Source organism: Podarcis muralis, chromosome 4 (assembly GCF_964188315.1).
Source record: "Podarcis muralis chromosome 4, rPodMur119.hap1.1, whole genome shotgun sequence".
Taxonomy (NCBI): domain Eukaryota; kingdom Metazoa; phylum Chordata; class Lepidosauria; order Squamata; family Lacertidae; genus Podarcis; species Podarcis muralis.
The window spans coordinates 75,329,375-75,356,613 of NC_135658.1; the positions used below are offsets into that span (position 1 = coordinate 75,329,375).

The following is a 27,239-nucleotide window of genomic DNA, read 5'->3' on the forward strand; positions in this document are numbered from 1 at the left end:
CATAGCCACAATGTCATTGGGCAGGTATCCACACACTTGCACATTCCCAAGACTGCCTGCAACTCTTTTCATGTTTGCAAATGGACACTCTGTTGGGCTAATGCACAAGAAACCTGCAATGCTTTTTTTATTTTCAGAATGAAAATGGTTGCTCACAAAACAGTTTCACGGGCAAAAAATATGCAGTGCATCTAGACTGTGTGTGGATTACATAAATAAAACAAGTAGTCAGTCTCCACTGATTCTAGAATAAAATGTTGTGTATACACAACCTCAATTTCTTGTGTGCGCTAACAATTCTGGTTACTCACATGCTTCTTATTTTGGTTCATTTCCCTTTTAAGAACAAGAAAGAAAAGCATACCTTCTTTCCTTTCTTTCACTGGGGCCTGGAGGAGATATGGCAGCTGTGGCTTTTCGTCAAAGGTCAGCACAGAGCACAGCTAACAAAGTGTCAATAAAATACATTCTGACAGCAGTAGTCTCTGTCTGCCAATGCTAAATTAAGAGCTGTCCAACAAATTGGAAACCTTCACAAAACCAAATCAGGAATGTCCTCAATTGCACCATGGTTTTATTTCTGAAAAGAAATTTGGAGATCCTTAGGCAGCAGGCTCTGCCTTACTATCAATTAAGACGGAAGCATTTATTTGACTGTTTCATAAAACAAGGGAATATATGACTACGAAATAATTAAAGGAATTTGGTGCATTGTGAATCATGAGTCTGTCATTTAGTAATCAGCTTGTAGGGAATCTCCTACAGCCAGACATTTATATTACATAGATTTCCTAGTGTCTGTTTGCTGTGAACACAAGACTAAGGACTTGACCTAATGCATTTGTAGGCAAGCAAGCAATTGCATTCTCTTTCTCACACACTACATGATAGTCAGGAAATATATAAGAGGTGCTTCTTTCTTTCAAGATTTTGCTGTTAATTCTGGGTATGTAACTGATTGTTCTAAGGCATTCAACTATTTAATATGAAAGGTTTACATTCTGTATCCTTCAAGATTAAATCAGAATTAGCTTTTAAACTTGAATCACCTTCTATTAGCTCTAATATATAAAGAAAGTCAACTACTGTAATACAAAATTCTGGAGATATAGATGTTCTGTGCCTCTCGGTGCTGAAAATTACCTGCAGTTCCTTCTAGGCTACATGCAATGGCCAGCTAAGAAGAAAGGTTTAGATCAAAATGTTTTCTTAGGAATATATCTTGCCTACAGAAATATTTGTGCATACAGGATATTGTTTTCACTCTGTGCTTCCATACTTGACTCACATGCACTGAACATTATATTTGGTAATGAAAATGTAGAGACAGTTGAAGGAATTGTTTTGATTATTTGATGTTATTATTTAATTTCTATACAGCTTATTAAAAATAGATCTGAGCAGTGTACAAAAAAACCTGAAGCAACAACACATAAGCAAAACATTACAAAAATACGCAGTTGTGTATAAAAATGTTACATTAATACAATTTTACTAATATATATTAGTCAATTCATATATTGATCAATTCATTTTCCTTCTGTCACACCCTCACTCTTAGTCTCTGGGTTTCTCACCAAGCGGGGTCCAAACTCTCAGCTCACTCACAAAAGTCTCACAACAAGAAGAGTTCCTGGAAACAGTGGACATCACCCTAGTCTAGACTTGTTTTTTATGGGCAGGCCCAAAGTGGCTGGTACTTCCTCAGGCTGCCCACAACGATGTCCCATTCAGTTGCTCTCTTTTACAGCCAGTTCCCAGTACAGCAGGCTTGTTGAGTTTCCCAGGGGGTCCAGAGGATGTGAAAAGGTCCCTCCTCCACTCACAGCTCTTTCTTCACCCTCTGCCCTCTCCTTCTCCTCCATGGGAAAGCCCATAGACTTCCTTGGCTAGCACCACTACAACGGATGCTCCTGAACTGCATACAAATGCACTTGTATGCCAAGTGCGTCTTGGATCCTAGCAGATTTGACTTCACAATGAACTGTGCACAATGACTTTGACTTCACAATGAACTTCAGGTTGTTTCTGGCTGAGAAAAATATATATTTCTAGGTTCACTGTGCTAGGAGGTGTTAGGTAGGGTGCACTTGTTTTCATGCAACAAAATGTACAATTGCCATGTGCCCTTAATTCTAAATCTCCGTTATCCTGTGTATGGCTCTTATTCACGCACTTCCATTGAAAATATAGGGGGTGCTTATGTCAGACCACTGAAGATTACCCAAACGGTTATTTATTTGCAAAACTTCAAACTTGTACCAAAACCAGAAGTTAATGTGTTAACCCTCAACAAATAAAAATTGGGGGAATTCCCTGTCACTTTTTATCGATGATATAATACAGCTTTCTATATAAAGGGAATTCTCATATTAAATTCTAAGGGTTGTTTTTTTAAAAAAAATATCAGTGTCAGCAGGTGGAAAATATGCAGCAGCTATTGCTTAGGTAATAAGCTAAGAATGAGCAAGTTAATCAAATCTATACATGTATGTGGCTATTTTTGTTTTTATCGCTCTGTTAAAATGATTAACTGTAGCTGCAGTCCTAAACACACTTACCTGGAGTGAACTCCATTAACTCAATAGGACTTAATTCTGAGTAGACATGGTTAGGATTGAACTGCGACTTACCAAATCAATTATGTACTTTAAATAGATTTTTAAAAAATAGTTTGAAATGTGTATATATTTGAGCTATAAATTGAAATTTGACTAATTTCTTTGTGGCTTGGGATAAATTAATTTTTTTTAGTTTATACTGCATGTTTAAAAATGCTTGTCTATGGAATACGTTCTGCCATTGTGACTAAGCACTTAGGGAAGTTGTTTGAACAGCAAAAATAAACGTAAAAAATAAAGTTTAAATTCATTGCAAAAACTTCTGTAGGGAGTCGGCACTGCCCTTTCAACAATAACAAATAACAAATATTTGTGCGTTACAGAAACAAAGTAGGGAAAGGAAGACGTCTGTAAGATGCAAAGTCTCGTGGAAATATCTAGGATGGAAGTAAATAATTAATAGCCTCAAGGAAGCATGCTAGACATTGCTTTTCCTGCTTTATAGTCATTAACAGCATTAAAACAACATCTTTCATTTCACTGGCAAATATGATGTCCATTACTAATATGAAAGAATTTTTCACTTGTGTTTGATTGAAAAAAGTGCTTTTAATATTTTAATATTACCGTCAGCCAGAAAAAGCAGCTTCCTGTAGCCAGGACAGCTGAGCAACAGGAGTTGGTAAAAGCTTCCAAAGCCATTTTTATTTTTAGTTTTTTGCAATCTATGGCAGCTTCAGCCTGTCCTTCAGTGAAGTTCTCTTCCAAAGCCGATAATTAAATTGATTCACCTTTAACAGCCTATGCATATTTACTCAAAAATAAGAACCTGTATATTCAACAGGGTTTTCTACCACAAAAAAATGTACGTTAAGTCTAATAAAAGTGAGCAATTCTTGTTATATTTCCAACTCACTCAAACTGTGTTCATTTTAACCTTCTATCACTGGCAGTGGTGGGTGGTACCCATTGGGACTGGGGGCACAAAAGGCAGGGAAGGCAATAGTAGGTGCAGCTGGATCTAATGATAGATAGAACCACAACCAATGGCAGGCAGGGCCAACTAATTTTGTATTGTCCTCTTCCCTACCGACTTACTCAAAGGCAACACTGAGAATAAGAATGAGAAAGGTAACAGGCATTGCCCTTCTTGGGACTGGTTGTAAGAAGGCTGGCTAAGATTGGTGGGGCCACTGATCACTTGTGTTGCATCTGCCATTATAATTCTCTTACAGCAGATTTGCACATTGAGCAAGGTATATTCTACGTTTGGACTAATGATATTCCCACCTATGCACACAAATGCTCACTAGTTATTAGCACTCCCAACTTTGTTACACTTGATTTTAGCCAAGGTTAACGTTGCACATGTTGGGAAGAGTCTGACATATAGATCATAAACATTATGTTTCAAACATGCATATATGGTGGTACAGTCACTTTCTTGAAAGTCAGGTTCAGATCCATGCTCGGCCATGAAGCTCCCCTGATGTGCAAGTTTCCTCTAAGCAGGGAACTTTTTTGCATAGAAGGAACATTTTAAGTATGATTTACGCTGCAGAATTATATCACATCATTGTGCATAAAATCTAAAGCAGCTTTAAGGGAGTGCTGAGAAGATCTAAACATGAGGTTCCTATGTTGCAATTTAAGTGCTTGAACATCAAAACAAAAACGTAAAGAACAAGACCCTGAAAGAGAGATATTTAGCATGGTGCATTCATTATTCCAAACCACACAACAATATGGTCCTTATCTCTGAAAGCGTTTTTTACTGATACAGGGCCATGTTTGCATACAATACCAAACCACAAATTAGTACTACACACACACACACAAGCAAAAAGAAGACCGAATGAAGTGCTGGTCAGACTTGTATGCTTCCTCAACCCTCTCCTTTGGAGGAGTACTTTGCCATAGTTTGTTTGATTTCCCATGATTCCTGGTTTATCCTTAGGAACAAACCAGAGACAGTGGTTTGAACCAAACTCTAGTCAGTTTCAAAGCAAGCAAAATTCAAACCACAGGTTGTGAAGCTGCCTTGTTTGACTCAACATAGCTTGTTTTAAACCACAGCCCCTAGTTTGTTTGAAAGAACAAGACAGGAATCATGGAAAATGAAATTAACCTTGCTGGGGTCCTCCTTTCAGTTGCATGGAAGTGAGCACACCCCTCTGCTTGTGCACACGGCACTAAACTATGGTTTAGCATTAGTACATATGAATGCAGCCTATTAATAAAGTGGCCTGGTTCACATGCCACAGTAATCAAAGCCATGGCTTACTAGAACAGCACAAATGTTTGGGCTTCTGGAGAGAATCCTGCTCACAGTCACATTGTTCTTCCTTTTTTACTGCCACACCATGCTGAGCTGAGCCAATTTTTGGCTTAGCCTATCTTCCAAATCTAGGCTTATAATTAAGCTCTCTCCTCACTAATGATGAGCTTTAGCCTAGGATAAACCTTGGCTTGCTGTAATGTGCAACCCAGACAGTTGGCCCCACTGTGATATCCTTCTGTCATGCAAAAGACTAACATAGGTTTGCTTAAGCTGCAGATGGTAAACACCAATTGGATGTGCATTCCAGGAAAAAAGCCTCATGCAGATAACATCCTAACTGTTATTACAAGCAGGAGAGATTACAGCAAAGAGTGAAGCAATTTAAGAAAATTTTAATGTTTGCTTTCATACGCTCCGAAGTTTTACTTACTGCAGAATATTATCTCAAGAGGTTTATAACATCCATTAGATAGAAGCCATACTCAGAAAGAAATACATGCTGCCCAATTCTTTCCCATATTTTCTCGAAACACAGCTTTTACCAAGTTCAGTGGAGCTTGCTCACTAGTAAGGATTGTTCTAGTACTTAGTTGAACATTACAATTTCCAGTGTGCGGGGAAACCAGTCACACTGCCCTAAAACCGCCTCTGGTTCATTCCAGGGGTTTGGCGCTCATACAGGAGGCTCCTCATATAGGAGTTGGCAAGATGGAGGGATGCTGCTGCAATGCCACATTCCTGACAGTAGTACTTACAAAAGGCTGGCGCTGTGCAGGAGCACGGGCAAAAGTACCAGATTGGCTGCGCTAGCGCACCCATACGGACCCAACCATGCTGCCACCCTGCCGTGCCTCTGTACTGTTCCAATAAGTGGCAGCAGGGCTGCTGTCAGGAGGGCAGTGATATGCAAGAACCCTACCATGCTGGTTGCTCCTTTCCTCACGCAGGCAAGTTTCCACATGACAATGTAGGCCTCAAAAATGCCAGCCTGTACCTTTCCCCATTTAATCTTTAAGTTCACTCTTTCAGAAGAAAATCCACTAAGTTTTTAAAAAAACAAAACATGTTGCCAATGACCCATTTTCAATATCTGAAGAAGCTATTTACAGTATTAAGCCCTCATCTGGAAGCACCAGCAGCCTTATTCAAGAGGGAATCTTCAGACAGCAAGGCTTCTATTACATTTCTGTCTAGAACCTCAAACCAATTTTGTCTGGAATTTCAATATGATTTGCAACAACTCTCTAAAGCGCTTGCACAACTGTAGTAAAGTGTACTTAAGATGCAACCAAATAGTAAAAGCGCTTTTTCAACTAAGATATTAGTTGTGTGTCAATGGAGAATGTGGTGAATTGACTGTAAACAAACTGTACATTATACACTTTAAAAAATGCATACAGGAAATGCATAGAGCACATTTTATTGCTGTAACAATTACTTAGCGTTAACTACATCATTACCCAACAGTGAACTACGAGTATAGATTTTCCTCAAAGGAAAGGCATCTAAAATCATTATAATACAGCTGGGAATACAACGTTCATCTTATGCATTGTGCAGAACTGGAAAACACAGCCACTTCAGCATCAATTCATTTTTACGTAATACTCTGCAACTGGCAACCTATCAGGGAAATAACATGCCATCTATGGGAGTTATCTAGCTATGGGATCAGCAACATTTTGAACATCAAGCAATACGGCGCATGTTATGGACACGTTCAATAATACTGATGTATGCTGCATAAAAAGACATCCATGTAGTTGATCCCTGTGTGGCATGTACCAACACCGAAAATTCTCCAGTTGCTATTAGTTTCCCTCATCACATTTTAACTACCTACTGTTAACGAGGCCAGAAATAATTCTAATGACTGAGAAGGCCATCCTACAGTCACCCACCTGGAACTCAATGGGGGTTTGAACTCAATGGGGTTTACTTCTGAGTAGACATGGATCTAAGGACCGCAATAAAGCTGTGTGCGCGAGTAGACGTATATAGAATCGCACCGTATTCCATAAACTCATGACTACAAAGCACTATAAAAGGTTGCTATTTGGACAGCTTTCCTTTTTAAGTGAAGCAGTCGTCTAATGCTCTAAGCTCTTCTATCATTAGCTTAAGTACCCAATCATCATAAATATATTCCGAAGCACAATAAGGCTTGCTCTTGCCACACAGAAAATTAAGACATTAAGAGCGTTGTCCTTTGCCACAAAATGACTTTCGCCTAAGTGTGTATTTTCCCATCTTATATTTGGGGATGGACAGCGACTGTGCTTAAAAAACAACAAAAGTCTGTCAAAGCCATTGAGCCTAAAATTAGATCCATGTCGTTTATCTTGGTGAGGGAGCACATCCTGGGAGGCAGGAATCCTGTAAATTTCAATAGCAAGAGATTGCTCACCATAACGGATTGGGAGGGAAGGACAGTGTTGCATGTATGCACTTCCTGCAATCACAAACAAGCCTGTGCTTCTCCATGCAGACTGCCCTGTGGCAAAACTGCAAAGTTATCAATATCTGTGCTTTCAAGCTGGAGTGGGGAACTTGTGACTTATGGGCACATGTCGTCTCAGCCTAATTTCATGTGGCGTATAGGCATGGGGTGGTACAGAGAGAGAAAGAGAAGAATGAGACATGGATAGCAGAGAGAAAAGGGCTCTACTATTGCACTCCATGATGAACTGCAGACCCAAAATTTACTTTTCCTGTAAAGTCAATGGCCTTTCATAGGAAGGCCATTGACTTTACAGTCGAGATTCCACTGGGCGACATCTGGTTTTCAACATTGTAATATATCACCAGCTAAACATCGCGATAGATGGACGTATCGCGATGACTGAAATAAGGATGGAGCTACGTAGAGGCATTGGCTGGCTTCATGGTTTTTCCTACATCGTGATTTCTGCAGAGAAAGCGTGCACAAAGACACACACCATGATTCGCAATATATTGCCTAGTCAAAAATTATCAAACTGATATCACGATATGGACTTCAAACCAGTTTTGGACGATATGATGCCCAGCCCTACTGGACAATATCCACTGACAGTACTATTACTATCGTGTCACTACTCTGACATATGCAGTCTTGAAACCATTGATCAAGATACCTGTTTTGTGATAAAATGCTGTTTATTTAATATCAGCAATTAAGCTAAGCCCAACTGTGCGGTGCTGATATTGCCAAGGTTGCAGATTCGATCCCCAAATGGGATAGCTGCCTATGGATTAGAGAGATGATCCTTGAGGTCCCTTCCAACTCTATGATTCTAATAAAAGGGTAAATCAATTTTAGAATTGAGTGTGGAATATAAATTATCTTTAGGCCTTGCCACAACAAACCAAGTAGCTCACACCATACACCACTGTATTGCATCTATGTTGACTGTTTTTGTGGTAAAAGCTAAGATAAAGTGCTCAGTTCAAAATAGGGCGATTCAGTGACGTGACCTATAACCTGATGAGTGGTCATGAAACTAACAGATTTTCTGTGATATATGAAAAAGTACAATAGGCACAAGGCATGAAAAATCAGTGACATTAGATGAAATACAAAGAGACTCTAATTTTGAATACACTTACAGACCAATCATGAGCAATAGCCTATTAAGTGTCACCATTGGGTTGCTGTCTAGGCAGATACGTGATATTCACATAAGGCAACCAGCATCATTTTAAATCCATAAGAACCATCAAACAATTTAAATTACTGACAGATAATACCCAAGACTACTTAGCAAATTATGTTTAGATACTCTCTGAGTTCAACTAGCCTCCTGACTAGTTTTGTTATGTTACTTTCAATATTAAATACAGTCTGCAAAGAACACAATTTCCACTGTAAAGGAAATTAACAGAACAGTCCTATATGCATGTCTACTTAAAAATAAGTCCCAATGAGTTCAATGGGACTTATTCCCAGGTAAGTGGATATAGAATTACAGCCTCAATTTTTCTTCTCCCCTCGCCTTTCTGAGCACAGAAAGCAACACAGCCTGAATATTATCATCCCTTCCTCTTCTTGTTGAGTAAAAAAACCTCTAAATTTTACAGTCTATAAGGATCTGAGAGTTTTAAAACAGAAATCAATCTAGGAGTAATCATTATAGCTTAGCAGTAAGTCAAGAATGGGTATTCTCAATGAAAAACACACATAATGTTAGCCACAGTATTTCCATCAGGAAAGCTATAATGACTAACTTTCGCAGGCTAGTAACATATTGTGTATTACATTTGCTCTTTAAAATTCCAAGGAGTTCAATGGGGTTTTCTTCTGAAATAAATGCTTTAGTTCTATATAACTGGTGCAGGATTACAGCCATTGTCTGGGTTTAAAAGATCCAACATTAAACAAGCATGCATGACATGATCACAATATCATTTTTTTAAAAGGGAAAATTCACTATCAGGCTTGTTTGCCCAGATCATTTTGATGTATGTTCTATGGGAAGAAACGCATCACCAAATACTACATACATTCTATATCAACAGAAAGTAGATCACATGTATCATTAAGGAAATGAATTACTGCATATTTATTTTGTTATTGCATTTCTATCCCATCTTTCCTCCAAGGAGTTCAAGGTGGCATGTGGTTTTCCCACTCTCCATATTATCCTCACAACAACCTTGTGAATTAAGTTTAGGCTAAAAGTTGGTTGACTGGCCCAAGGTCACCCTGTAAGCTTCATAGCCAAGTGGGGATTTGAACCCTGGCCTCCAAGGTCCTAGTCTGGCCACTCGACAACTCTTAAACATGCCAGTACAACAAGAGATAAGACTACAAAGGCTTCCCTTCTTCCAGAAAGTCAGTCTCATCATCATCCAGCCACCGTCATACACTCCACGAAGCGTAATAGTAGCACCAGAACAGCATCCTTTGAAAGGAAGGACAAGCAGGGAAGGAATAGAACTCTCCTGTAGCAAGCAATGGGTGACTTAAGATACACATGACCAAAAATTTAAACTAACACACATTGTGGCTCCCCTTTTACTCTACATCCAGTGCATTCCACACCACTGGTTTGAGAAGTGGTGTCCACGACATTAGCTGCAATCCATATCTGTCCTGTGTTTTGATGCGTCTTCCCGAAAACCAGCTTTGATCTGAACTGAGAAAAAAGAACCAACTAGCTGTAATGTGCACACAAACCTGTGTGCCTTAACAAAACCCCAGAACAGTAGATACAACATAGTACAACCATTTCCATTCATTTCAACTCGTGCATGTACTTAACTGTCTTCTGAAGCACATATAAAAAAGATTAAACTGTAAAGGCCGTATACAACAGAAAAACCAGCACAGTCTGAAGTGGCACTTGATAGTGGCACAAAGTAGTACCACACACACCGTCTTCACGGCTGACACAAGTACCCTCGTACTAATAATACAAATGCAGATTGAAAAATTAGGGAGCAATAATCCATATGCTAGATGGCATCAGCTGCCAACTACTGGACCCATTCCGGACTTTGGAACGCAAGCGCTTTGGAAGGTGGCGAAGAGGAAGAAGCGCTTTCCACTTGGAGTCATTAACGATATTTCTAGAAATGCTTTCTGGCCGCTGCCAAATGCTTCTTGGAAATGCAGTAATTTCTACAGGAATGGGCACAAGGAACAGTCCAGGGTGAAAGGGCAGGTAGGGCTGAAGAAAGGGGGGAAAAATGGGGGCACTGAATGGACTGAGAGGCAGCAGTTGGGATGGTGGAAGGCAGAGCCAAACTGAGGTGAGGAAGAAGGTGGAAGCGGGAAAGCAGTGAGCAAAACAATCACGTTGAAGGAGGCGAGAGAAGGAGGAGGCAAGTAGAGCTGTGGTTTAGAAGATGCAGGGCAGGGGAGAGCAGAACTGAAATGCAAAATGTAAAAATGAAAGGAGAGGATAAGAGATAGGAGCTGCAGGGTGTAGAGACAAGAGACGACATGAGGCACAGACCCAAGTGAGTTCTGAAGGATGGAAAGGGCGCGCACGGGGGGGGGGGGTTCCCTGCAAAAAGGAAAGACAAGCGGAAATTATTGGAGAGGGTAAGAATGGGATACCCTGAACCCTTTTATTATGATGATCAATATTTGCCTCCAGGTGTGGCCCTTCGTCATGAAAGGAGAGTCCCTGCCTCCTGCTCTCCCCTAAAACTCTGGGGCAGAAGTGAGATGGAGGACCTACCCTCACCCAGCCACCCCTCAGCAACACCGATTTTCTCACATACACAGACGCGCGCACACCCAAGTTTAAAACGGCATCCTCACCAGAGGGAGTCCAGGTCCCATTCCTGCAGGAGAGCCAGGTCGAAGCTGTCCATGGTGAGGTCGGAGGAAGGATATGTCATCGCTGCTCAGCTGCAACCGCGCAGCGCCCAAGGTGCATCTTAGCAGCGCCGCGGGTGGGCGAGGGGCGAGGAGGAGAGGGGGGGGCCCTTCCGTGCGCCCCTCCCTCTTCCCTGAGAGAGGAGGGAGGAGGAGACGCAGCGGCTGTAAACCGTCTCCCCGCCTCGCTCTCAGGGAAGCGCCGCCGCTGGCCCGCGCAAGCGGCTGCTCGCTCCTCTGGAGCGCCTTTCCCCTCAGCCGCCTCTCTCTGGCCGCTTCCTTCCTTCCCCTGCGCGAGCTCTTCTCGCCCTCTCGCTCTCCAGCGCGCGGGGATGTGTGCAGCGTGTGACTCGCTCAAGCTGGCGCCCTCGTTGGGAACGCTGCAGCAGCAGCAGCAGCCCTCAGCGGCTAGCTCCTTGCTGGAGGAGCCATGTGGTTTTAAAAAACAACAACGCACAGACAAAACAAAAAACACACACAAGAGAAGCCCGGTTTCTGCTTCTCTCTCTCTCCTCTGTGTCCCCGCTTTGTTTCCTTTCCGCGCTTCAACCCTCGCGGTTTTCTTTTCTCGCTCGCTTTTTCTTTAACTGCAACGGAAATCCGCTGCGCGTCGGTGTGCTCAGAACCAGAGGTGATAGCAAAACAATGCCACAAATGCTCAGGAGAAATCAGCACCGCTTATTTGAAGCTCTCTCACTTTTCTGTCAGAATAATAATGTAAATATGCCCATATCCCCTCCCCCCGCCGCCCCACAGGCACCGACTCCTTTCTCGTGGGGATAAGGCAGAAGTCTCAGACAGGGGCCATTTGGTTCCTTCAGCAAGGAGAAAGGGTTGTGGTTTTTTTAAATTTTGTTTCTGAGGTGAGGGAAAGCACCAGTCAGGAGTAATTGCGTCTACTTCCAGGCGTCTCTCCCTGTCCAAATATTTCCAGATTTCTGCACATCCCACTTCCATAAAAATGAATCTCCTGCCTAACAATTTGCCCTTTTCTAAAATAAATGAGCAATAATAGGCTTTGAAAAGCTGAGGAGACTATAGACGCCTGACGCATCACACACAGACAAAAAGGGATTTAATATTCAGCTCAGCCTTTCAGAACCCACCTTTCCCAAGTGCCATAGTCCCATAGCAACCAATCATGTAATAATGCAATACATTCCTCAAATCAGCATTTTAGGAATGGTCACATGTGTAAACCCAGTTGAGTCAGAAAGTACGCAGCCGGTACAAATTAAAATAGCCCTGAGGTGAAGCAATTTGGGATGGAGAACCTGTGGCCCTCCAGGTGTTGTTGGTCTCCTATTCCCATCAGCCCTGGTTGCAATGGTCCAGAGATTATGGGATTTGTAACACAACAATGTCCAGAGGGGTCGCAACCCGGACTCCAAATCTATGCTTTACAGCATACCGTTTCCCACTATGCAGATGGTTATCACAGCTGACGAAAGAGCCATGAAAATAATGGATATATTAAACCAACCCCCCAGTTGTACCTAATGCTATTTTTCTAGAAAAAGAGGTGCCAGAACTCACCATGAACACCTCCCTTGTTCTCTTATAATGGCAATGGTGTCCACCTGAGAGGGGCCAGAACTGACTTCTGGCTTAAAAAAAAATAGGCCTGGTTGTAGCATACACCTTGAAACCCTTACAAAATAAAACTGCAAAGCTAACAAGCTATGTTACCTCCAAGGGCCACAGCTCGACTTCATTCAAGTTCATACCTTGGCTCCCTTGCACCTTTGGCAAAGAGCTGTATCAGTGTCTCTGAAGCCAGGAGATCATGGAGCAGAAACTCAAAAAGTCTGCTTTTCGTCAACTTTCATGCACTGCCAGTGATTTCCTCCACAGCCATCGGGATCAGGTCTGATGTGTGGAGAAGTGGGTGGGCTCCAGGCAACTCTTAGCTGGACTGAAGGGGCATGATTTTTTTGCGTCCCCTTTGGCCTGTGCCCCCTAGGTTGTACACCCCTGCCTCCAGCAAAAGGAAATGCAAAACCTCCACCTCTTAATTATCTCGCTTAGGTGTCGATGTTGCTTTTATGCAGATTTACAAAAGCAGCCCCAAGTGAGTTCAGTGATATGATGTGCCATTGCAGCACGAAGGATTAACATCTTTGCGGTGCTTCACTTGTGAAAGAATCTCTAAAGTCGTCATCTTGACTGATCATAACAGAAGGATTAACACTTACATTTGATATGCAGCATTTCCATCTACCTTAGTGTGAGCCTGCATGTTACTATTCAGTGCCGCTAACAAGCATAAACGCAACTTAATTTATCAAGCACATTTCACAGCGCACACTTTAAACTAGATACTCTCTCTGACTGTCATGTTATATATCACAATGGAATCTTCCGGTAATGAGTAAAATGAATGTGCGTATGCCTTCTCTATTAGCTTTAACCTGTCATATGCTTGAGGGTCCGTTTAGGCAACAGGGTCTGCACAACCTTATTTTATTAGTCCCCTGTGCATTCTACACAATAATAATTTCTACAGTCTCTCTCTCTCTCATTCCTTCCAGAAGTATAAAGGTCTTCTAGAGGCCAGAGGGGGTTACACTGAGAGAATCAGCCAACATCAGAGTTCAACCCAAAGGGCAAAGGTACACAAGTCAACACACATCCCTATTTTATGGTGATGTATGATCAGAGTCTGGCAAGCAGCCCCTACTGATGTATGCAAACGTTAACCCTGACCAGTGCAATGGGCTAAAGCACAAGAGGGGGGAAGACAATTTGGGAGAGAGCATTAGCAGCGTGGCCAACCCAGCCCTGTTCCCCCTCTCCCAATAAATGTGTAAAGGCACTTTTATAAAACAACAGTGGACCCAGGTAATTCACGTAAGGACCTTGAAAGATACTCCTGCAACAACAACAAAAAGACAAAGAAAGACACAAAGCTTGTTTATCTAACCAAACTCAGATTATTTAACCAAACTGATATCCTGGATAAGATCTTAAACACCTGAGGGTATAGTACCTGGGGGGAAAGGCCTATAAGGGTATGTTCCCATTAGTGGGTTGAAACTCAGCAAGGTCAGCCCTCCTCATTCACTGCCCCATTTGCACAGTGTTGCTCACATCAGAGAGTGGGGCAGGAATGTCTTCAAGGAACACACACAGCCTTTTTGGCATCCCTGCAACCTCCACAGCCGCCCCGTGATTACATGCTCATTTGCACCTGTGCAATGGCTGTTGGGATGTGTTTACATTACCAATTACTGCACATCTAGTTTCCTAATTGGATTGAAGCTTGTTTGAGACAAAACACATCAGGTAGCAGCATTTGTCACGAAGCCACAGGATCAGTATGGATTGTGGCTGACGTTGGGTGAACACCGTTTCGAAAGCTAGCAGTGAAAATGCACTGAATGCAGAGAAAATGGCAATGTGAACACACCCTTAGGCTCCAGATGAAGCCATTTCTTGGCAGGTTAAATACCTATCAGGGTACAGATGGGGAATTTCTGTCTGTCCCCAAACCTCACTTTGCTACCCCTCTTTTCACCCATTTCTCACCTTCTCATCCATCACTGAAGCTACTGCAACAGGTTTTGACCTTACCACAACATTGGCCCTACCCCTAGTTCTTTCCTTTTCTCCAATAAATATACCGGTAGGTGACTACCATTTCCTTCTATGGCATATGCTCAAGGACATAACTGGAGTGTGAGAAAGGAAACACATCCTATCAGGGAATGTGTGTGTATGTGTATGTGTGTTAAGCTTCTTCCCAACTCTACTGATACCATTGTCTGTAGTAAGAAGCAAGTTTTGCCCCCTTCCAACTTTGACCCATATTGCAGACCATTACTTTTGTTCCATAGAAATAATCAGGAAACTCTGAGAACCAATACGCTGTCTGCAGAACACTGTCCTGGGCTGTTTCTTAACCACACTATAGTGAGATGGAATTTAATGTAGATTGACCCATTCCACGGAAAATCTAGTTGTTGTTGCTGCTGCTGCTGGTGGTGTTTAAGAAAGAAACTATTGCTAATGACCCATTTATGATATTCTCAGTAGTCGCGCCCACGCTGTGGAACACCCTCCCATCAGATGTCAAGGAGATAAATAACTATACAACCCTTAGAAGACATCTAAAGGCAACCCTGTAAAGGGAAGGTTTTTTAAATGTTTAATGGTTTATTATATTTTCATATGTGGGACGCGGGTGGCGCTGTGGGTAAAAGCCTCAGCGCCTAGGGCTTGCCGATCGAAAGGTCGGCGGTTCGAATCCCCGCGGCGGGGTGCGCTCCCGTTGCTCGGTCCCAGCGCCTGCCAACCTAGCAGTTCGAAAGCACCCCCGGGTGCAAGTAGATAAATAGGGACCGCTTTCTAGCGGGAAGGTAAACGGCGTTTCCGTGTGCGGCTCTGGCTCGCCAGAGCAGCGATGTCACGCTGGCCATGTGACCCGGAAGTGTCTCCGGACAGCGCTGGCCCCCGGCCTCTTAAGTGAGATGGGCGCACAACCCCAGAGTCTGGCAAGACTGGCCCGTACGGGCAGGGGTACCTTTACCTTTACATTTTCATATATGTTGGAAGCCATCCAGAGTAGCTGGGTCAACCCAGTCAGATGGGCAGGGTACAAATAATAAAGTTGTTGTTGTTGTCTAAATGACCCATTTGTGATAATAGCCCCCCTGTTTAGAAGCACTCCTTTCTCTCACTCTCAATCTCTAGGCTCAACAACAACTAGCTTTATGTACCACTTGGAAGTTCAGAGGCTCTTTTCAGGTCTATATATATTTTTTAAAAAATTCATTTTATTTTAATTTACAGTATGGAAAAAGCACTGCACATTTTTGGGTGGCCCCATTTTGCTTCCATACAGATGGGCACTCAGACACCTGTGTTCGCGATTAAACAGGATAATAGTTAATGTTGATTTTCAAACCCAAAGAGAGAACTCAAGGGATTAAGCATTCATTAGTGTGGTAAAGCAAACTAGCCCCAGAAGTGCAGTTTGTTACACAGAGAAGTGTGGAGACCCTTTGAAAGCCACCAAGGTATTAGTTACATTTAACATTTGTAAAGTGTTATGCTGCTCTTTGTGTGTGCCATGTTTGTACAGTCAGGTTAAGTGATTCACACCTTAAGCATATGCAAAGGGTTCTTCTGAATAAGGTAAAAGGTATTTGAAATTCATGAATATACACCAAGGCAAAATGGAATTAGATAAACTTTACCTAGAGCAGAAAGACAGATAAATTCATTTAAGTAGGATGTAAATTATGAGTCCAACTCAATTTTTCTTATGATAACTTGTCCATGGGAGACAATAGATACTTCTGTCTAAGCCTAAGGTAGCACATTTGCACTGCTCTGTCCATATAATTAACAGTGCTGCTGGATTTTTTCACTTCTGGATGACCATGTAAAACAACACATTCAGTGTAGTTAATTTCCTCCTCCGCCAATTAAAATTACTATGCTGGAGTTACACAAGTTAATTGCCACAGGTGCTATTTCACTGGATGTAATTAAGGGATTTGGTCACGGAGATGCATGTTCCATTGAGATTGCTTTGCTAGTTCTCCATTCCTAAGGAAATAAGTATCCCAGCATGCCCTACAATTGTCAAATAAACTGCTTCTGAGGTTGTATCTGGGCACATTGTTTTTCTGCAGCTGAGTATCAACATGGGACTACATCCTAAGTTGTAACCTAGAACAATTACTAGCAAAAATAAGACTAGACTTTCAGTATTTTAATGTGTATTAAAGATGCATTGTCTTATTTTTCCCTGTTTGTTAGCATTCTGGGCTTTGCCTGGAATTAAAAGCATGCAATTTAATTTAATGTACATATATCTGCTTATTTTGCATGATTCGCTCTGCTTCCAAAATTAAGGTTCAGAATTTAGATATTCAAACCATTCAAAATTCAGCTCTGCTAGCTCAGTTTTGATTGTTATATGGCAAATAGGGATTAAAGAAGAGTATGGAAGATGGCCAAATGAGTCATGTAGGCTGAAAATGATTGTGGGAGGAGTTATTAAATGTAAACTCCACCCACAAGCCTGTAGAAGTTCTTTCCAGTTCAAGATTGGTGTCTGAACCTGCAATACATTACCCACGCGAGGTTGCGGGTCCCCCTTACAACCCTTAAGATTAGAAACTTGATTCCCCACCCTGAAAGCTAAAGATTTTAGCATGCCAAATTCTGTGCCAGATACCATGTTTGATGCTTGGGGAATGTAACACTTTAAAAATATACAGTATACAGAACATATATAAACCTCTAGATACCCCTTTATTACTCTACAAACAGAGCCAGTTTTGTGATCTCTTATGTCAACATTTAATAATCTTCTCATGATTTTGTAACTGTATAACTCACTACACCTTCACCCAAACTAGAACTTCATTCTCCATTTTATACCTGAACTGGAAGACCAGAGCTTAGCCAATGTGCTTTCATAGCTCAATTCACATTCTTCTTGAAGCTGTCCTAAGGGGACCACTGCCAATCCTTTGACCTTGGTACTCTCATGGGTTTTATGGGTGGAAAAAGATCACATTGGAAAGGCTTTAGATCTAAAGCCCTCTGGTTCCCTCATCATTGGCCCCAACAAAGCAGACGAACTATAGAAACTCTGGAGCGCAGTTATTTTCCCTCTCAATGAAACTGATGGGAGGGGACATAAAGCTTGTATGGGGTGGGTGGGGGGAGAAACCTGGCAGGACTCAGGAAGCGGCAGTTCCTCCTCCACAGACTCCCCTCCCACCCTGACCTCCATAGGATTGCTTAGTTGACATGCTTTCTTTTTAAAAGAAGAGTAGATCAATGTTACCACCACTGACTCTGGGGCAACGGATTACAGCATTTTGAACTAATCCTGTTGCTAGATAAATGGGGGTTGACTCCCTAAGATAGTATTCAGAAGAACTATTTGTCTGATAATTATGAGTTTTTGTTGAGATCAAGAATCTAGGTATGTAGTTCCTTGGCCTCTTTTGTGGGTCCATTTATATATTCTGCTGTTATTGCAAGTGCTTTAAGGGACCTTGATACAGCAGGACATAAATCAATAGTCTGCTTGCTTTCAGAATACAGGAATACCCTTGCTTTAGAGAAGAATATAGGAAATAGTTCTATATCTTCCTTACTTTTAAAAAATGGATTTTTCTTTTGTATCTTCATTCCTGTACTGATGAACAGCTGTTGTTGACAGTAATTGACCATCAATAGGAGGGCAATGTGTTTCTGATCATCTATGTTATCAACAATAGCTGTCCATCAGTATATGAATGTATGCAGTGGGATCCTATGGATGTTTACTCAGAAGCAAACTCTATGGTTTACAATAGTGTGTTTAACCTTGCAGCTTCAATGGGGCTTACTTCTGTGTAGATATGTACAGGATTGCACTGCATGACTTTAAAATAAGATGAATCACATTCAATCTATAGGGATTATGGTAAAAAGATGGAAATTCTAGCCATCTATTAGCTTTCGCTTGTGACTCAAAATATATCCTACCGTCTTTGTTCTGCTTTCAATGCAATTATTCTTTTTTTAATTGTGATATTTACCTTAATTTTTAAAGAGGCAAGAGGTGGATATGTTGGAGGCGGAGAGGTAAGAAATTAATTAGGATTATTTTAAATCTAAGATTAAAACAGTGTGCCTGCATATAGATTTGCTTCAATGAGCTGGGTCCACTGAAGTGTTAAACATGACTGTACAAATTAGGGAAGGCAATAGATATGCCTGGGGAATAGTGGATGCCATTCTTTTATATGCCTTCTTCCACCTATGGATAAGTCATGTTTCATTCTTTTTGTTGAGATGTGTGACCTCAAATTGGTTTAATATATCATTTGGCTAAAACTGGAAGGCACTAGCAAAACTTCATTTCAAGCCTTCGCTGGTTCTCATCAAGGGCTTGATCTAAGTTGCCACTTGTGATCTACCTGATTATAGGGTTGGTAGAGAGTTGCTGAGCTTTTGGGGGGCAAAGTTTTTTGGGCAATTTCCACCCGGACACTGCTTCCAACTACAGTATTCCGGATATATCTGGGAAATTCCAGACGTATGGCAACCCTACCTTATTGCAACTTGGAAAGTACCATTGCCCTAGTATGATGTACTGTAGGTGAGCCATTTGTCCCCACCTCCAAAGCAATGCACCCCAGTTCCAAAATGAATGTGGGCTTTTTGCAGAAGCAGGTTAGTAACACCTGCTTTGCAGAAGCACTGCATATGTATTTGTCCTGCATTCCAATGCAAATAATTCTCTTATATAGTAACCAACACAGCATATTATTATTATTATTATTATTATTATTATTATTATTATTACTACTACTACTACTACTACTACTACTACTACTACTATTATTATTCACTGAATTTATATGCCGCCCTATACCCAGAGGTCTCAGGGCGTTACAAATAGCCCATTTTAATTTGCTATCTGTGGCTAGCACCAACATGCTTTCTTGACCCCTATCAAATATCTTGCAAATGGTTGCATTGTTATGGAAATGACAGGCGCCAGATGTGTACTGTGATCTGCAATCAGAGATATATTGGTTATAAGAGCAAAATTACTGTTTCTGTTGCATTTCAGCTCCTCTCTTTGAAGTTTATGGTTTTTAAAGAAAACGCCTGCAAGTGAAGGCCTAATAAGATTCTGAAATGCAACAACTTACTGGGATATTATACAGCAGTTTTAGAACATCAGAGAAACTGGCATAAATAACTACACGGTGAAAAGCTCTTCAGCAGACAATGACAGAGATGATGACAGAGTGGCAAAGGAATACGTTTTCAATTCACGAGAGCTAACGTCGCTGCACTGCATTTTCTAAACAAAGGTTGCTGAACATTTCGTGAAGTACCCACTTAATATTCAATCGCAAGATTACAGATGCGATAAAGACAACTGATAAAATTCACAGCAGGACGTTCTACATGATGCAACATTTCCAGTAACATTTCCAGTTCACTGTTTTTCAGTACTGTACCAAATCTCCATATAAAATTAGTTCATCTTTCTTGTTTGATTTCAGAGTTTAATTATGCTGTTCATCTCTTTAGAAACTAATTGAGCTAGGGGTTTCATCATCAAAGTATAGCTTATCTTTTAAGATGTTGGACTAATCATGGTTGTCACCCCATTTGCAAGCAGCCTTCATTTCCTTTAGTCTCCAATGGCTCGCTTGCTCTCTCTCGCTCTCTACCAATCTGTTACCTTTCTTTCTCTCTTACTGAGTCAGTCCATTGGGCCATCTAACTCATTACTGTCTACACAGACTGGCAGCAGTTCTCCAGGTTTTCAGAAGGCATGTATCCAGGTATTGAACCAAGGAGCTTCTGTATGCAAAACAGACACTTTTCCATACTATTCTAGAAGGTTCCGCAACATTCCAGAACAGAAGGACGGAAGGGGAAGAGGAATTTGGTGGAAATGCATGAAGTTTTGCATCATAGTATGTGTGAAGAAATTAAATGTAAACCTATCAAACTGTGGTGTTCAGTAAACAGTTGTTTGTTTAAATGCACTTAAACTAGTGGATGATTCAGTTGTTATGGGGATCATGTACATCTGAATTCCTTTATTTAAACTCGGGATTCACATCACTGAACCAGTTTAAGTGTATTTTATGGTCATTAAAATATGAGAAGAGAAAGCCATTAATATACTCACCTTTCCTTTAAAATTTGGTGATGATTAGTTCACCTCTTCATCCATATAATTACAGCGATGCCGGGTTCCCACATATCCTGCAGTTTTCAAATGTTTCTTTATATATATCCAGACTATTTCCAGATGGTTTTCCCGAGCATTGTTAGAAGTTAAAAATGCAGCAGGCTGTGACTATCTTAATTGAGGCCTTTACCCCCTGGATGCTTCCAAAACCTGTAGCGGGGACAAAGTGCATATCGTGAAGAGATGTTCCAGAGGAGGTTCTATAAATCTGCCACCATACTTGGTATGTTTTTGTGTGTTCTCCCCCTAACCCAGCAATGACCCTTACAAGACACACACCATGCTAAGATTATTTATGCTCCTGGCAGGAATAATCTGCATTAGATGGCTGCATATGAGCTGGCTAGAATTCATGCAGCAATATGAAAGCTGGTTTGCAACACTTCTGTGTGTTTATTTTGGAGACAATGGCTGACCAAGTTTTTTTATTACGCTTGCTTCTTTTCTCCATTTTGCAAATGAATGAAGTTATCTTAGGGAAGTTCTCATCGAATTTCCCCCTTTTTTTTCTGCCTCGCTCACAGCAGAACTGATAAATGGTCCACAAAATGTGAAATGCCAGAATGTATATGAAGAAGCTGAAAAAATGGGCATTACTGTGGGAAAGATGAGCAATCAAAAAACAGGCTTCCCATGAATATTGTACTAAAATTACAGCTTGCAGTTACCCTGGAATGACAGTAACAGAGCCATACCATTGGCTAGTTTAAGAAAAGAAAGACTTTTCTGTGTTTCCTGCACCACTATTTATGCTCATGATACGAAGTATGGTTTGTTGCAACTAGTTAATGTCAATACCAAAGATCGCACAGGCATACATGAATTACACGAATAGTACACTAGCATAAAAAAAGCCTGTGGACTTAACTGTCCAGCACTAGCATAAAAAAAGCCTTTGACTGGACTTAACTGTCCAGGGGTCATTTACCTTTAAAAAGATAAAGGTAAAGGTACCCCTGCCCGTACGGGCCAGTCTTGACAGACTCTGGGGTTGTGCGCCCATCTCACTCAAGAGGCCGGGGGCCAGCGCTGTCCGGAGACACTTCCGGGTCATGTGGCCAGCGTGACAAAGCTGCATCTGGCGAGCCAGCGCAGCACACGGAACGCCATTTACCTTCCCGCTAGTAAGCGGTCCCTATTTATCTACTTGCACCCGGGGGTGCTTTCGAACTGCTAGGTTGGCAGACGCTGGGACCGAGCAGCGGGAGCACACCCCGCCGCGGGGATTCGAACCGCCGACCTTTCGATCGGCAAGCCCTAGGCGCTGAGGCTTTTACCCACAGCGCCACCCGGGTCCCTTTTACCTTTACCTTATCATAGTAGTCAACCAGATGTATGTGAAAGCCAAAAGCAGGACCTGAGCATAACAGCACACTCCCCAGTGGTAATGGGACGTGGGGCAAGATGCTACATTGTGGTGTTTTTAAAAAAGTCTCATACAAGTGGATTTGCATACAATTTTAGGCTGATTTCAGTAAATGTTAAGCATGTGTTTGAATATCCCATTAAAATGAGGCTTAGACATTAGACATGACCAATAATTTGTCCAAAACCAGAGGAATGTTGACATTTTGCCAACAGTTCTTAACGTGGCAATTCATATATGCAGATATTCTTCCATGGCCTCTATTGATATTTTAAAATATTGATTAGCTAGAAAAATAACAACTTTTTTAAAAACTGGAACTCGGAATAGTTATAAAATCTGGAGTTAATCAGACCAGTTTCAATTGTCTGAAAGTGAGGACCACTAAAACTCAGTTTTAAAGATACAAGGAGTGAATAATGAGAATTATTTTTATAAGTGCAAATAGAGTAGTTACTTGCTTGCTAGGGCTTTGATAATGTGTTCATAAAAACAATTAAAACTATTCAGCAGTATGTCATCATAGTAATGATATATTTATGACCATCAGAATACTCTCTTGACAGTTTCCATTGCTTTCTAATATTCCATATCAAATGCTATCTGAAAATATAGCCAATCTATATTAAAACCTGAGACTTAAATGGATTTTTGTGACAGTTTCATAATGCAGAGGGGGCTTTATAAAATCAAGTCAAATACCCTGCATAGTCTCTGTCAAATGTTATGAGTGGTCTGGAAAATAAAAATTGAATTCCATTTTGTTATTCAATATATTTGCCGTTATTCTCTTTCCCTCCCAGATATATATATGTACAATATCACCAATCATGTTGATGGAAGCATGTTTTGCTGGTTGTGGATATTTTCCCCTAGCTGAACGGAGTTATGTTTGGAAAAAGATGTTGTGTATCCACAATTGTCCAACCTAATTCAACAACTAAGTTGTGCATGTACAGCCTAGTGCTATAAACTCATGATGAGTTTTCTGGGAGAAAGAGCAGAAGACTAGATTCAGTCCCATTGCTTCAGAATCTCCATCAAAAGCTGATCAGCAATTTCCACCAGATTTTTCTGGGCTTCACTCATACAACCTAGGTTTCCAGGCATGATTTTTCAGACAGAGCCCAGTTTATATATGTATATAAGAGTCTGGGAGATGTGTTGACACTTCCATATTATCCTGATTCAAAACAAACAAAAAAAGGGCCTCATCCTAAGATTGCCTGCACAAACCAATTACGGTAACAAATGTTTTGGAAATATATTGGTGATTAGCAACAAATCTATCAGAGCAGATAGGTATCAGCATAAATATTTAGGATAAGGCTGCTCAGCACAGTACCTGAAAAGTCACCTGAATATAGTTAAATAATACACATTATTCACTTCAGATACACACAGAGTTCATGCAGATTGCTACGGTCTCCACCATGGAGAGAGAAGCTCTTTGGCAAACGTACCTTTCCGCAGAGTAGCTTCATCTATTGATATGCACTGGAGCGTTCGCATCTGGAAGAGATCACTAGCTCAAGTTGACAATGATTTATCTAAAATAATGTTTAATAATGGATAAGTAAGGTTTTATATTGTTGTGAGCTCCCTGCTTCCCTGAGTGATAAGAAACACTGCCTGGGTGGTTCCTTTGGAAGAGAAAGTGCTGTGGGGACTTTGGGCATTTTTGTAATGTTTGCTTTATTTTGCAAGTATACAAGGAGAACATAAAGGGAAGCAAGCAGCAGATGCTTCTACCAGGCAGTATATCTACATCGTAGGAAAGCAAAGAATCTTAAACCTTGGCTGTGTACACACCATGCATTTAAATCACACACCCCTCCCTTGAAAAAAAGAATTTATGCCTCACAGAGGCTGCAATTCCCAGATCCTTAACAAACTAGAATTCCAAGGGTTCTTGGTGGAGGGCAAGAGAGATAATAATAATAATAATTTATTATTTATACCCCGCCCATCTGGCTGAGTTTCCCCAGCCACTCTGGGCGGCTCCCAATCAAGTGTTAAAAACAGTACAGCATTAAATATTAAAAACCTCCCTGAACAGGGCTGCCTTCAGATGTCTTTTAAAGATAGGATAGCTGCTTATTTCCTTCACATCTGATGGGAGGGCATTCCACAGGGTGGGTGCCACTACCGAGAAGGCCCTCTGTCTGGTTCCCTGTAACCTCACTTATCGCAATGAGGGAACTGCCAGAAGGCCCTCGGCGCTGGATCTCAGTGTCCGGGCTAAACGATGGGGGTGGAGATGTGCTTTAAATGTGTGGTATGTATGAAGCCAGTATTGCCTACTCTGGCTGGCAACAGCTCTCAAGGAGTCTCAAGCAGATGAATCTTTTCTATCCCCTTCTGCTTCAGCCGTGTTAACTGAAGATGCTACAGATCAAACCTGGGGTAAAGGTGCCTGCATAGAGATGGAGAGGTGGGTGATCAGTAATGGGACCACACCACGAGAGGCGGTTTAACCTTCCCTCCTCAGCGCATGCCTGATGAAAAAGTCGAACACTCCTTCTGCCCCAGCCACTAATTACCTCAGGGGAAGTATCAACTGGCAGTGCAATATCAAATAGCAGCACCAGCGTGATTTGTTGTCGCAATCGGGGAAGATTAATTACCTTCCTTATGTGGGATGGCCCTGCTCTTGCAATTTGTTTATTTTTTTAAAAGCAGAGATGTGAAACGCATTAATGCATTCCCTGTAATCTCTAGCTTGCTTGTCATCATTTCCCTCCCTCTCTCCCTCCCTCCCTCTCTCTCTCTGTTCGAAAATCTGCCTCAACACTTGTTTCTTCCCACATACACAAGTCACTTCCCTTACAGGTGAGATGTGTCACTCCCCCACCACCCCAATTCTTACAGCTTTTCCATTCCAGAAATTCAAGAGAGATTTCTTTGTATGTCCCAGCCACTAGTTCCTGTTGAAGAAACTATTTACCACCCATCCTAGGCAATAAACAAGGAATCTCCCTAACAAAGGAAGATTGGCCACTTATAATATTATTTTTAAAATACTGATTAGATAGGGAAATAATGTTTCTCCTAACAGACTTTTTAAGCTACTGTGACCACACACACAAAAAAACCACCCGCATTTTGCACTGGCACTGTAGAAATCAAGTGTGCATCATCTTCTAATGCAGTGTGAAAGTCGAGGAGAAATTCATCAGTAGAACGGCCGTGCTAACTCTATCAAACACAATATAATCCAGTCTTAAAATCTGAGGTTTGTGTTTTTTCCTTTCCATTCCGGGAATATTAAGGGTTGCAATTTCGAAGCTGGTGTTCCTGCACGAAAAATTGATTAGTTCAATTTCAAGGTGTCAAACTGGTGAACAGTTCAGTACACAGTAAAATTCAATTTTGGTGATTAACACTCACAATGACTATTTTTGTTATAACAGCCAAATTCTTATTTCCAAACCTGGTGTTCATTGTTCTGGTACACTTGCTTCCCCTGCAATCATCAGCTAGTTACTAGTTGGGAGAGATATTTGTAGAAGAGAGCTGAGTGCTAGCAATCTACTGTGCAAATGTTGTTCGCACTGCATCCATCACGACTGGTGGAAACAAGAGACAGCAGGAAATGAGAAGGAAATAGTTATTATGTCAACATAAATAAAAAAAGAAGAAACACCAATCAATTCTATATTGTCTTGTAAAAAATGGGGGTGGGGGGAACTGATTGAAAACGTTCTCCTTGTAATAGCTTGTATATCCTGGATCTCTTATTGGAGGAAGCCACTAAAAACCACAGGGAAGAGAGCTTGTATCAGTACCGGAAATAATTAACTGAGAAGTTAATTAACAGTTTCATTGCCCACCCACCTTTTGCACCCATCGAGCCTTAGTTGTGCATAGGTCTGCATGACTAGTTCGGACATACAGTGGTACCTTGGTTTACAAACTTAATCAGTTCAGAAAGTCCATTCTTAAACCAAAGCACTCTTAAACCAAGGCGTGCTTTCCCATAGCAGTAGGAGACTCAATTTACAAATGGAACACACACAACAGGAAGCGAAACATGTTCTTATTCCAAGGCAAAGTCCACAAACCAAAACACCTACTCCTGGGTTTGCAGCGTTCTTAATCCAAGTTTTTCATAAACTAAGCTGTTCTAAAACCAAGGTACAACTGTAATGTGAATGGGGATGTGCATCCATTCTGATGTGCAGCCAAACACACATTCCTCCGAAGTGGGGATAGAAGTCATCTGTATTCAGCGGCACATCTGGATATGGACATTGTTCATCTGCACTGCTTTGGGATGAGGAGCTGGGTATGCGTCTACACCAGCATCCCCAACCTGCCCCAACACTGTAATGCTACCCGTGTCTGCTCAGAAGTATGCCCCATGGCGACTTACTCCCAGGTATGCGTATGTAGGGCTGCAGCCTAAGAATGACAGAACTGAGGCCAGGAGTGTGGACCTAGTTGCCCTGGCAAGGGAGGGCTGTTCACTCCTCTTGCCTTTCACATCTGAATGCTTTTGCAAAGTGGGGCAAAATATTTGTCCAAAAAAAGGCGGCGGCACATATTTTATGCCTCTCCCACTTTAGCTCAACATTAGTTTGGAATTTAGCTTTGACTATTATCTATGCAGTAAACAGCTAATTTATATTTATGCCTCCTCTCCCCAAGTTTGTGGGCTCAAATGCCATACTTTGCGTCCTAATGCATCTACTTTGTATATACAGGAGGACCTTTTAAACAGGTTTTCAAACAGGCTGACTTTGAGTTCTTATAACTGTGTGCATGGCATTGCATTCCCCCGCAATAATGTAATTTTCACCCCAATGTCTACTTGGATGATAGAATGCCAGATTTGCATTGTTTTCTTGCTTTGATGCCACAGGTGGCTATCCTTGTCATGCTGAGTTTTGAAATTATTGTATTTAAGAACTAGCTTTGTATAGCATATGGGCGAGCTATTTATTTTCAGTATGCACACACATACACACAAATTTAACATTTTGAAGTTAAGC

The 27,239-nt window shown here is 41.4% G+C and overlaps 1 protein-coding gene across 5 annotated transcripts in view; it reads right to left on the reverse strand.

Moving 5' to 3' along the window:
* The window catches only part of AFF3 (ALF transcription elongation factor 3), a 285,260-nt gene that overhangs the window by 223,460 nt on the left and 34,561 nt on the right, over positions 1-27,239 (reverse strand). For 3 of the 5 annotated variants that reach the window (XM_077927590.1, XM_028727892.2, XM_028727891.2), the window contains exon 1: positions 11,093-11,810. In XM_077927590.1, coding sequence (XP_077783716.1) covers positions 11,093-11,172 — 80 coding nt within the window. In that variant the 5' untranslated portion in view covers positions 11,173-11,810. Of the gene's footprint in view, positions 1-11,092; positions 11,811-20,816; positions 21,030-23,708; positions 24,992-25,678; positions 25,815-27,239 lie in introns of those variants that run through there. The other 2 variants (XM_028727893.2, XM_077927591.1) reach the window with 2 other exon arrangements.